The sequence below is a fragment of the Scomber japonicus genome, chromosome 16 (assembly GCF_027409825.1).
Source record: "Scomber japonicus isolate fScoJap1 chromosome 16, fScoJap1.pri, whole genome shotgun sequence".
NCBI classification, from domain to species: domain Eukaryota; kingdom Metazoa; phylum Chordata; class Actinopteri; order Scombriformes; family Scombridae; genus Scomber; species Scomber japonicus.
The window spans coordinates 21,436,971-21,449,405 of record NC_070593.1 but is presented as its reverse complement, the minus strand read 5'-3'; the positions used below and the strand labels follow the sequence as shown (position 1 = coordinate 21,449,405).

Below are 12,435 nucleotides of genomic sequence, written 5' to 3'. Positions count from 1 at the left end.
ATAGAAAATACCATTAAATGTATACTCTTTCAGAGGTTAAAGTCAGAAATCCTTGTTATAAATCCATAGCTAACCATCCATTCCATAGCACTATCTTTGTAGTGTACTCTTGATGATGAAATAGATTTTTCTTATAATAGCCCTGTTGTTTCTGCACAGTAGCTTAACAACCTGGCTGCTAAGCAAACATTAGGTGCTGGTATGAAGAAAGAGTTTTGGTATGAGTGGTGATTTCCTGTGCATCGCTAAAGCTCTTGAATGCTCTGGTTTAAACTAGTCCACTGTCTTCTTCATCTTCTAAACCAACATTACCCATCTGGATTCTTTTAAGATGCAAGACACTGATCCCGTTAGCCATGAAAGCTTTAATGACAATGATCATTTGAAAAATATAGTGAAAGACTTGACTTAAAAAAAGAAGAACTCGACAGCTTTGAAAACAGATGTGTGAAGAACAGCTTCGATTAAGCTCCAAGTGTGAATCTGAAGGGAATACACAGCCGAGAATTTATAGACATGCAACACGTTGTCAGAAACACAAAAACCTGAAGAACAGCCAATGTCTTTACCGGAAAACATACAACTCAACAGTAAACATCTGCACAATGTTTTGCATAATATTATTGCACAGACATGCAATCCAAAGCACATAATACAATAATTAAGCATTTATTTTAGTATAAATATTACATCTCTAGGCTGATTTCTTTTTCTTGTGACATTACAGTTGATGGAAAAGGAAATCAAAAGCATGGAGCGTGCTCGCATTGCTCCTTGGTCTACTTGGCACACTGCCTGCTGAGTTACTGTGTTCCAAACATGGGCCGACAGAGAAACTTAAAACTGCAGATTTGCTCCTATAAAAAGTAAATGAGAGATGCTATGCTCAAATTCAACCCGGTATCATGACACCGAGAACAGTCTGATTTCTTTTCATTAAGTCAAACAGGACTTCTCTCTTAATGATTGATAATTAAGAAATTCCCTCTACCAACATAAGACGAACAGATAAACAACTCATAGTGAAACAAGCGGAAAAAAACAACGTAGCCTGCAACAAGCTCATATATTTAAATCAATCACATGAGAGCAACAACAAAAAAGAAGGGGGGGTTGTGGTCGAACTGACTTGAAACAAAAACGATTTAATAACATTATCACACTATTGTGTGTTTTACAAGGCCATGTATATAGAGTTGGGAGTGAATCCAAAATGAAAAGCGCTCTGTGAACGAAGGCCAAAATATTTGTTTCCATTTTGAAGATTCACTTGCATAATAAAAGATGAGAAAGAAAGCGGTACATGGGTAGAGCTGAATCGATCGATCATCATTCAAAAAAATCATCACTCGCAAAGTATTTCATCTTGGAAAAGTGACAAGCAGCATTACAGTTTAAGGCTATTTTTTTTCAGCCTACGGTTTAAGTCTTTGCCCGACTCGAAATACGCTCGCAACGACGTACATAATGTATTTAATGGTGTAAAAGAAAAAAGCGGAAACAGCTCTTCCCTTGCTGTGGTGAGACCTTTCACATTCTGACTTGTCACTGTATCCTTAAGCTTTAGGTCAGAATGATTTCAAACCTCTCTCTATTACTAGTGTCATATGCTCTCTAAGCCAGAAGTTACTCCAAGAAATAACCAAGACCTGAGTCGTTACCCTCACTAACAGCCTATCTGCACTAAGCTGAAGGAGCAGTCTAATTCTTATTGCCTTGGTCTTCTTGTTGCTCTTTTCGTCGGGTTTACCGATGTGGTCCAAACCCGCCGGAAAAATCCCCTACTGACAATCATGACATGGTGACAGTGTGGACAAAGAGTTAAAACACGTTAAGCATGGTTCATCTGCCGAGAACTAGCTTTAATGGCGGGACAGAGTTCGTGTTGCGGTGGCTCTCAGTCCCAGTTCTCCCAATCTTCATCCAGCTGTTAAGAGAAGACACAAGGGTTAGTAAAAGATCCCCACTTCTTCCACATAGTCACTCTACATTTAACCAAAAAAAAAAAACTGACCTCCCCAGAAGCTTCAATTTTAGAGAGGGCCATTTGGACCTCTTCTTCTGTCATGTCGAGGTCAAAGTCTTTCTCCCAGTCCTCACTCACATCAGTACTGGATCCTGGATGGGAAAAGACAAATGACAAGTGTTAAGCCTATTTAGTGGAAAACTCATAAACACGTTACTAAACTTAAGCCTGTATAGAGATTCTTACTGTGCCAAACTAGAACAATAAGAATCTCACTGAAAAACACCCTCGTTTAGGTCACTGTACCTTTCTTGCCATTATTAGAGGGTGTAGACTTTCCGCTGTCAGAGTTAAGCTCAAACACTCTCAGGTCCTGGGGCCCGTCCTCCTTCGTGGCCTCTGGTTTTGAGGCTTGGGCAGAAGCACGCGCTGACACCCCATCACAAGTGACCTCTGGATGTGCAACAGCTTCTGCCTGAGCCTCGGGAGTTGAGTCACTCTTTGCCGCCTTCTGCTCTTCTTGCGTCTTGTCTGCGACATCTTCCACTCTAGCTTCTGTCAGTTTCTTGGCCAGCTCTGTGACGACAGGCTCTGGCCGCACCTCAACCTGCGTCGGCAGGCTGACGCTGTCGCTGCTCACCGAAGGGGTGGCGTCTCGCTCGTCACTGGGAGACAGAGCGGGGCTCAGCAGGGTTGCTCCTGTGGGAGCTGTCAAGGCTGTGGACAGTTGGGTTGAGCTCTTGTCTGACAGGGGCGTGAAGTTGAATTGTGATGATGACGGGGTGCCGAGGAAATCATCTGACAGTAACAGCAAGAACACCAGAGAGGCAGTGTAAGTAAGAAAGGTAATTAAAGTTGATTATTAACTATTCCCAACCGTTGCTATCTTACCCTCCTCCTCCTCCTCCCAGCCCAGAGTCTCTGTGTGAGTACTCTGTTCTGCTCTCTGCTTCAGGGCCACTCTCCTCGCCTCCTCCTACAGAACAGAAACATATTTCTTAGCCAATCTTTAAAAAGAATGACTGTATGTTACAATACAAGCCCTATTAAAGCACATAATCCATGTACATACAGATATTTCACACTCAGAGGACAAAATTCTAAAAACATCTTTTAGATTATGCAATCCAACACAACAGCACCACTAACTATAGCAAAATGACTTAAATTGACTCGACATTTCTCTGGCATGTTGTCAAAAAGCAGAAACAGTTTCCTTCACTAAGAATACATTTATTGCAAGGCTGGATTGCATCAGCTTGTACTGGTGCACATACTTTAGTGGTATTGTAGTGTTTAAGACTGTTAAAAGATATATATTTGTATTCTTTGTTTGACGACCATGCATGCGCAGTCTGTCACTAGGTTTGTTTGTTTTTGTTATTTATTTAGGATCCCCATTAGTCATTACCACAGTATCAACTATGCTTCCTGTGGTCCACACAAAAGACAAGACATGCTAACATCACTTTATGGTGAAACCACAATATCAACAAATAAAATGAAATAAAAATAAGAGAAAATAAATCATGCTCTCACATTCATGTCTCCTCAACAGTTAAAGGTTAAGCAAATAATAGAGTTAGTAAGCAAAGTATATATAACTACCCAATAATACTAGTGCACAGTGAAGCATTAAGTAAGTTAGCACCACAAATATAATCACCACATAGAGAATATCATCTGTAGCCTAAACTAGTTTCCTTCTAAATAAGTGTTGATTTTACTGGTAATCTGGGTTAAATGCACTGGTTGTTTTCATTTATAATGCATCCTCTAAAGGCATGTCCTGTTTCATAATAATGTCTATCATTGGCTTGTGTTAGCTGTGAATTTAACTACTTAGGTTTTCTTACAGCACAATTTTTTTAGTCTTTCTTCCATCGACACCCCAAGAATTGGCCACCAGGTGGCACCCAAAACAATCAATGACTTCAGCTGACATGAAAGGTTACTTGATATCATGAGGATATTCCTGACTGTATGATAAACTGAATAAAATAAAGTTACCTGGTCCAACTGGAAGACTTTGTAAAAATACCGCTGCCAGAATTCTGAATGGGCTACAGCTGCTGGCACCTGCGCATAAAAAAAAACAACACAGAAGTCTATCCTTATCGAGCTCAAAACAAAACTGGAGTCTCTGCTCTGTAACAGGAAGTGTTAACCAATTGCAACAATACATACCATTTTGGTGTAAAGGGCTCGTATAGAAGGGCTGCTGACCAAAAGCTCTGAGATTTCTCCTTTCTTATCTTCCAAACTGACGCCAGACAGCCAGTTGTCAAATTGCTCTGGGGGACCTGGATAAGAATAATGTCTGATTAAAATACACTAGAAAAGTACAGAAAGGGTCAACAGAGATTTAATGAGGACTTGTTAGTTTAACACATGTGTGATACTTATTATGGTTATTAAATAGTGATCCACCACACAAATCCAGCAAATATGCTGACTAACAATTCTGTTACTCAGTGATATTCAAAACAAAACAAAACGCTGCAGAGGCAGAGACTCTTGCGTCAAACACAATATGACTAATAACAATGATCAGTCTAATATTCTGTTGCAATGTCTCCACTGTGTATTGTATCTTACAGTGCCTTACCATCAGGCTCATTGCAGTATGTGGCAGGGTCAGCCTGCAGACTGTAGAGACGTGCCTGAAGGGAAAACAAATGCTTAGTTTTACTCCCACATGCACATCATGCGCTCATTTTTACAGTCCTGCAGCCACTTATAATAATAAAACAACAAAACTAAATCTGTCCTCAATCACAACATTGTTGTACGTTCAAAGGCCTGCTCAAGTGTACAAGCAGAGCGCTCAGCTCTGTTGTTTTATCATTCAGAAAACTCATCATTCATGGTTTTTTCGACTGGTCATAGAAATGTGTCAGACTGACGTCCAGATTTCTGTTGACAGCTACCAGTAAAACTAGTGCCCACCTTAGAACTGTCGTAGACCTCTGTAGTTCCCGCAGGTGTTGCCACCAACGTAATTACATCACAGTCAATGGTTTTATCAGGGGGTGGAGCAAGTGTATCCGTTATCACCCCTAGGAAACTAGAGAGGCTCTTCTTCACCTTTTCTGAGGTCTCTGAGGAGCCTTCAACCTGAAAAGCAGTAAAATAAACAGGTGAAATTTGGTATGTAGTGACAAATAACCATTCATACCCATAATACACACATGACCTGTGTTTGACGTCATTAATTTTAGATTGTGAGGAGATATTTAGATAACAAATAATGAACCATGTGAAGGCCGCAGCTTACCGCAAGTTTGTTTTTGACAGCAGTGGCTGTGGCCACAATTGAGCAGGCGGTGTCATGCTGCACCACATTGGAGAACTCTGTCAGGTCTCGCTTTATGAATTCTAAGGCCTCAGATGACTGCGAAGAAAGGGGGAAAAAAATCCAGATTCCATTTTATCACTACTACCACTTATGCAGCTTCATACAAGTGTGTGTGTACAAAGCATACAAACACCAAATGAAATATAGTATAATTCAGTTCCCTACCAACACTTTATTAAAAGATATGTTTAACAAGGTCTGGTTTACATCTGGTGTCTGCATTAAACAATCTTGATGATGTGGATAAATGGACCTCTAATTTGATTTAAAAAAAACATTTGGATGACATCAAAGTTCAAATTTCTGAGCTGTGGCTTCCTTGATTCAAACAGACAGCCAGGGAGACTTGTCTTTGTGGTTTTGCATATTAACAACAACAACTGTGCTGTGCAACCGGTTTTAGTGAAAGAACTTAATGTTATCAATCTATACTGAAACTGAGGGTGACAACATATTTGACCATAAACAGTTTCAGTTTCGATTCGTTAGTAATCATGATGCCTTGGCTTTTTTTTTTTTGTTACACATATTCAATAATAGCTGTCCCTTCATGACAGCTGTGCATACACTGTCTGAATATGCATCCACTGAGTTTGATTAAATGTACACACTGGAGGAAAAACAGTGGTTAAAGATTATGTAACACCCTGCAACCTTTACTAAAGAAACAACTAATCTGCGGGTGAGTTGCTACACAAACACACCTTAGAGATCAAATTTGATCTGGTGTGAATGGTGTAACTTTTTAAAGGATTACCTTGTCTTTGACGGCCTGGAAACTCTGCTGAAGCCAGCCTCCCCACCAGCCTTCTCTGTCAACACACACACACATCTGCATTTTAGCTACTTTTCAGCAAAATACAGAGAGGACACATCCACAAACACACGCAGAACAACACGTTATCCCTTTGTGCGTTCATCCAGTGTTGCACATCTTCAGACTACAACTTATTGACTGTCATCTATTGACTAGTTAAGGTACCTGAGAAGCTAACTCACACACATACAGCCTAGCAAGCTAAACGACTTCGCTAACGTCACCTATCGCGGAAAAGAGGGCTAAATTAACTCCAGTGCTACTGGTTGAGTTAACAACAGACGTTAAAATAAAGCATAACGCTACATGCAGCCCGTTGGTTGTTATTTAATTGTTTAATATGCTTTAAATCCAAAGCTAGCCCTGCTATGCTAACGCTAGCCAGGCTGTGTTTTGGTAAACAAATACACTTCCTGAACTGATTCCGCAGGCTGCGTTTCAACAGAGTAGTTACACTGAACGCAGTCAGAGACGCAACACTATAACAAATACAATAATTACACTAAGACAGCACTGTTTGCGACATTAAATTTAAAAACTACAACTAATGGTTGACTCTCACCCTTCAGCCATCTTCAGACGATGACATCATCAGTATTTACTGAACTCTAACCCCGCCCAGCTGCGTGGCTTCGAAAAAATACACACGTGATGCAATTTCCTTTCATTTCTTCGTAATAGATATTCACATACATACACAGAAGGGGGACACTATTGTTTATAATACTAATATTTAACATTTTATAAACAGCACATGTTTTTGTTTGCATATTTGTGCTATCTACGGTGTCTGCAGATGACCAAACTGGATGGTAACGGTGAAGACGTGGAAGTTTGGAGACTATTAACTTTTACGTAGCCTACTGTTTGACCTGTTTGGACATTTGACAGCTGTAAAAACAAAACAAAAAAGTATTTTATTCTGAAATTCGATGACTTTTACTAAATTGACCCAAAATGCACAAAAATGAAAATATTTTAAAATGTTATAGGCTACTTTTGTATAGGTGCAACACATTTTTGTCCATTGAGGCTGTTCTGGGTCAAGTTTGACCAGTGTATCTATTGACATGGCTTTTTGTTAAATTAAATATTAATAGTTTCAATAAGGTAATAGTTATTAGGATTTCTTTTTATGATGTAGCAGTGAAGACCGATGGCTCTAATTGTTATACAAAAAACCTCACAGCTCCATAAATATCTTGTGATTTTCAGTTTCAATACAATACATTTAAATTGTTATTGTTATGTTATATTTTCATGTCTTAGGTAAAATAGGACATGATACTGTGTGACAGGAGGTGTTTTTCCAAAAAATGAAAAATACACTCTCTCTGCTCTCTGCAATATTAATCATGCTTTAATCACCCATTTATTGATCAGTCAGATTGATTATGAACAGATCTGTGGTTCAATAATCGTCAAGTTCAATTACGTTCCCATATGCATCAATCAGTTGTAAGAGATCAAGATCAGATAAGATAAGATAAGAAGAAATTCAAATTGACACAGCAGTACAATGGGAGTGATAAAATCAGTAAAATAAAATAAAATACTAGGTATTGTACCTAAACATAGCACAAAAAGTAAGGATATTTGTGTTTGGTAGATTATTTCTTTGTTGTAACAATGCTTCTTGGCAATAAATCTTATACTGTGGGAAAGCCTGTTTATTTCCCTTTTAAATGGTGCCACATTGGAAAGGAACATGCATTTGTGGGATGAGCAGCAGAGCTGAGTATGTGGGTTGCGCCTATGAATAATTTGCCAAATCTTCTCTGCCAATGCCAAACAGCTTATTCTGCTATTGACTCTTGTTTGGTGTTGTTTGGTGGATTGGATGACTGAAGTCTGAAGAAACAAGACATATTGGCAATTTAACTATTTATTAATTTAAAAAACAGGACCCACAGTAGTGTGTGGAAGAACCATACAAATTTCCTTACTTTTTGTGCTATGTTTATATACAGTAAACAATCTCTGTGTAAATAAATCTGCCATATACAATTGTACAATTTTCAAAAGCTCCGGATTATATACAAAAAGCTGAATATAACATAAAAATGATATTATAATCATAACAATTATTGTAGGCTACTGTCATACCTCTTCCCTCTTATTCACATCGCAAAGGGAATACATTCTTCCTGGTCAGACACCTTGGATTAAAAAACTGTCACAAATTACCTCATACTGTTACCTGGATATGAGATGAGATTTTTTGCAAACCAATAAGCAAAGAAAACTGCTTGAAACTAAACAGAAATAACTAGTAAGTATAAATTGAATGCATTTGAAGTTGCAGTTTTCGAAAAACAGTTTAGCAGAGAGGCATGAAACAGTGAAATAAACTATAGTATACTTCTTCCATGATGGAAAATAATGATTGATGCATATGTAAGTTAATTAAAACTCATTTCACCAAAAAGCTAAACATGACAACAAATGTACTAAATGAAGAAAACAAATATATCCAGACCGAACCTTTCCTTCTTGAGGCATTATGTTGACTAATCACTGTTTAGCAATTCCAACCTGAATCCCCTCATCAATCTCGTCTTCTCAGTGCATCTGTGGACATGTGCGTGAGTGTATGTGCACGCCCAAGTGCATATGTGTGTTGACCCCCAGCATCTGTGCTTTCTCCTCATCAGTATTCTGGGTGAAAAGGGGGCTGTAGGGTTTACTGAGCACAAAATGAGAAAGAACGGGCAACAAGCCTTTGGAAGTGTGTTCTCTCTTAATTGAAGTTCCCCTTTATCCAGACGCTGCACAATGTGTGCTTATGTCCTGCAATATGTCTCCCCTGTCCAGCCCTTCAATCCCCTTAATTGGGTCTTTCAGTCCCCCAATTAACTCTGTCAATGCAGGTTGTGCTGAGCCTAGTTGGACGAGTACTGTTCTATTGATCAGTATCTGAACCAGTTAACTTTTCCATCTGTCTACATGGCCATGGTGTGATTGTGTTTGGATGACAGGTTTAATGTACAAAGGGGGCTGAGTAATATTGTCCCTGTTTCTTTTGTGTTGATTAAGACTTTAGTGTCTTTGATTTTTGCAAGTTGTGCATGATATCACCTCAGCTGATGGGCTATAATTTGTAATATTACCTCTCTGATTTGGGTCTTTTTTCAGTCTCTGGAGCAGATTTTTGTGAATAATTATAGTCCAGTGTTGAAATCCTTCCAATCATTATGTTTAGGGTGTAATTCTAAAATAACCATTTTCTGTATCACTGTGTTTAATTTTCAGAGTTAACTGTGCACAACATTATGACTGAAATTGGTGCTGCCACTGCTGGTTAGCATACGTTAAAGAGCACCATGATGACAGCAGCGGCTGACCATAATGGCACACAGAGGACCTGCCCATATTGTATGATTTAAGGAGCATATCCATTACACACCACACACATCACACCCACACACACACTCACTCCAGACTGCTGATGCCACACCGTGGGTTAACACCATCTGGTGCCGATCAGGAAACACCAGCTTTGCGCAAGTCAGTGTCTCTAATTATCTACCTAGAGCAAAGGGAGGCCGATCCCCACTAATCTCCACAATGTGTTCTGCTTCCCATTCCCACCTGTGCCCAAATAAAGGGGGGCCATGTGGGAGGACCCAGGGTCTCTGTGTCAGGGGACCAGGGACCAGGTGACGCTGCAGTGCCTGTCCCCACGACAGAAGCTCCACCGCTTCGTTTGGCTGGCAGCTGCCTCCCCCCACTGAGACATCCCACAGCTGACAATCCCCCAGTCCTGACAGGGGCTCTTTACAGTGTCAATAGCCTCATATATTAGAGCTAACCGCCTTTGTGGTGAGTGAGGGTGTCAGGCCTTTTGGCCCGACAGCGCTTGTTACCATGATGAAATGTAGATTGAATGGAGGGGGCCTGTGTCTCAGGCACGAGAGCTTGGACTCCACCGGCCTTTGTGTCCCACGCATGGCTATTGTTCAGACCTATTCAGGCTCTCAGAGGAGGAGGAGGAGGAGGGAGGTGGGTGAGAATGAGTTACATCTCTTCATTTCTCCCCTGATCTCCAACTCATCTGTCAGCCGTGGGAGGATAAGCATGTATTTTACACGCTTGATTTGTTGCTAAGTGAAGGCCAGCCATTGTTGTGTTGTTTGACTAAATCATGTTCATGGCAATCAGTGTGTATAATAGTTATGTTTGCAGTTCAGTTGATTCATCATTTTTTTTATCAGTTTACACTTAATTTTTAATGTGGGGAAATATATATTAGAAGTATCCCATACAATTTTAAAGCAACTTTTTTTCGAAGGACCCTTACTTAAAATTTGTCCCTTTGTGTGCCTATATCCATGTTCTTATGAGACAATGACAAATCACTGGCCTAGAGCTAAGGACATAGCTATGTCGCTCGCCTGTGTCAGACAAAAGTGACGCGCCGTCCTGGCGCCTGTGTCGTCCTTTCATCTTGTGCACCCTGTTGAGGTGAAGATGGATGGTCCCCTGGCTCAAGAACACCACATTCAGCTTTGCTGGTGTATTGTCTTGCCCTTCTGTCCCTTTTTTACTCTTAAGAGGTTGGTCTCTCCAAATCTGGTTAGCAATCAGTGACACCCTTTCCTAAATATCCATTTTTGCAGTACTCCCCCATCCTTCCCATAGCACCAATAAATCCCCTTCTGTTTACTTACAGAAGATGTTGCTGTGTTATTCTAATATAGCTGCTGTGCTTTTAGAATTAGATACTTTCAACTCGTTGAGAAAAGTAGCTGCCTTGTAAAAAAAATCATGCCTGGTAGACATGATTTGTTTTCCAGAGACTTGTTGACTACAAATCACAACCATGTAGGAAAATAATGACATATAATTATAACTGAATGGTCACATTTATGAAAGGAAGAGAGCAAACAGGAGTTATTATTATAACAAAATTTTAATTTAGGAAAATAGAAATCCTGCACATCAGGACACACCAGATACATTTTTGACAATGTTTCGTCACCACAGATATCAGATAAATTACAGTCTTTGCTACTCTGTTAAAATCCCTTGTGCATTTAGAATATTTCTGTATAAACAATGCAGAAGAAACCATTGATAAAAAAATAGCAGCAGTTTGCATGGCAGAAGATATGTACAGTATATACAAGGTCAGGCACCAGCCATTATTTTAGCAGTTTGTTTAACAATTGTCTCTGAGCTGCTCATTCAAACAGCAGAGGTAGTCCTGCTCACTTGTTCATAGACAGGCTGTGCAATGTGGAGGTAGTGGTCGGCAGAGGCTGGCAGAGGGAGCAGGGACAGGGCATGCCGGGGAAGTGCCTGTAGGAGCCGGTCAGGTGGAGGGGGTCCTTCAGAAGGCCCTGGACTGGAGCATGGAAACCAAGGAAGCTGGCTGATGGCGGTGAGTGTGGAGCAGGGGTCGCTGTAGAAGGTGTATGATGAAGAGTAGGTGGTGTGCTGCCCACCAGAGAGTGCAGGGACTGGGCCAGAGGATGCAGTGAGAGATGGGCAGTGGGTGCCGCAGAGGTAATCGTGGGGTGGGCTGCGGTGCGGCTCTGGACAGCAGCACTACCTCCATATACATCCCCTACCAACTTTTTCATCTCCTCCAAAGAGCTGGACAGCATGAGAATGTAGTTGCGGGCTAGAAGCAAGGTCGAGATCTTTGACAGCTTGCGTACTGAAGGGCCATGAGCATAGGGCATGACCTCTCGCAGGCCATCCATAGCCTGATTCAGGTCATGCATCCTTTTCCTCTCCCGGCTGTTGACTTTCAGTCTCAGGTCTTGCACCTCTTCCTTGTTGGGATCAGACCTGTTCTTAGTCTTACCGCCCACACCGCAGTGCTCTGTCCTGCCCTTGCCGGCCTCGCTGTTTTCTTGGCAGTATGTCTGGAACATTTTGTTGTGGAAGAAGTTCACAGGAGAGTCATCCACCACCAGGTCTGGGGATGAGGAGCGGCTGCAGGTGGAGCCAGCATCAGAATCCATCTTGGTTGAAGTAGAGGAAAGTGCGGGAAAAATCAAAAAACAGTCCAAAAATATGACTTTAAATGCTAAGAATTTGAGCTAAAAGCTTAAATTCTACAGATTTTCCCAATTCTATGTTTTTCGTGCTCTTTCAGTTCCGTGTAGTGTCGCCAAAGTCGCTCTCACTTCTCAGAGTTTTTGATGTTCTATCTGATGATCGGCCTGTCCACAGGAGTGAGTCTGTCTAAACTGTCACCCTGTGGGCCCACTGGGGTGTATTTATACCACTGGCATAACAAAGGAACAATAAGCCGCATAATGAGACACTTAGAGCCACAGCCAA

General features: G+C 40.8%; 2 protein-coding genes across 2 annotated transcripts; both read right to left on the bottom strand.

The window, feature by feature from the left end:
- Positions 1-350: 350 nt before the first annotated feature.
- Positions 351-6,758, bottom strand: bsdc1 (BSD domain containing 1). Its single transcript, XM_053335830.1, has 11 exons — positions 6,704-6,758; positions 6,082-6,136; positions 5,244-5,360; positions 4,916-5,083; positions 4,575-4,629; positions 4,154-4,269; positions 3,977-4,045; positions 2,858-2,942; positions 2,273-2,764; positions 2,015-2,118; positions 351-1,927 (listed from the first exon to the last, which is right to left on the bottom strand). The coding sequence occupies exons 1-11, from the start codon at positions 6,712-6,714 to the stop codon at positions 1,898-1,900; spliced, it is 1,302 nt and encodes a 433-aa protein (XP_053191805.1). The 5' UTR covers positions 6,715-6,758; the 3' UTR covers positions 351-1,897.
- Positions 6,759-11,351: 4,593 nt separating this feature from the next.
- olig4 (oligodendrocyte transcription factor 4) lies at positions 11,352-12,113 on the bottom strand. The gene has a single exon (XM_053335944.1). It carries the CDS (start codon positions 12,111-12,113, stop codon positions 11,352-11,354), a length of 762 nt encoding a protein of 253 aa, XP_053191919.1.
- Between the last annotated feature and the right edge of the window lie 322 nt (positions 12,114-12,435).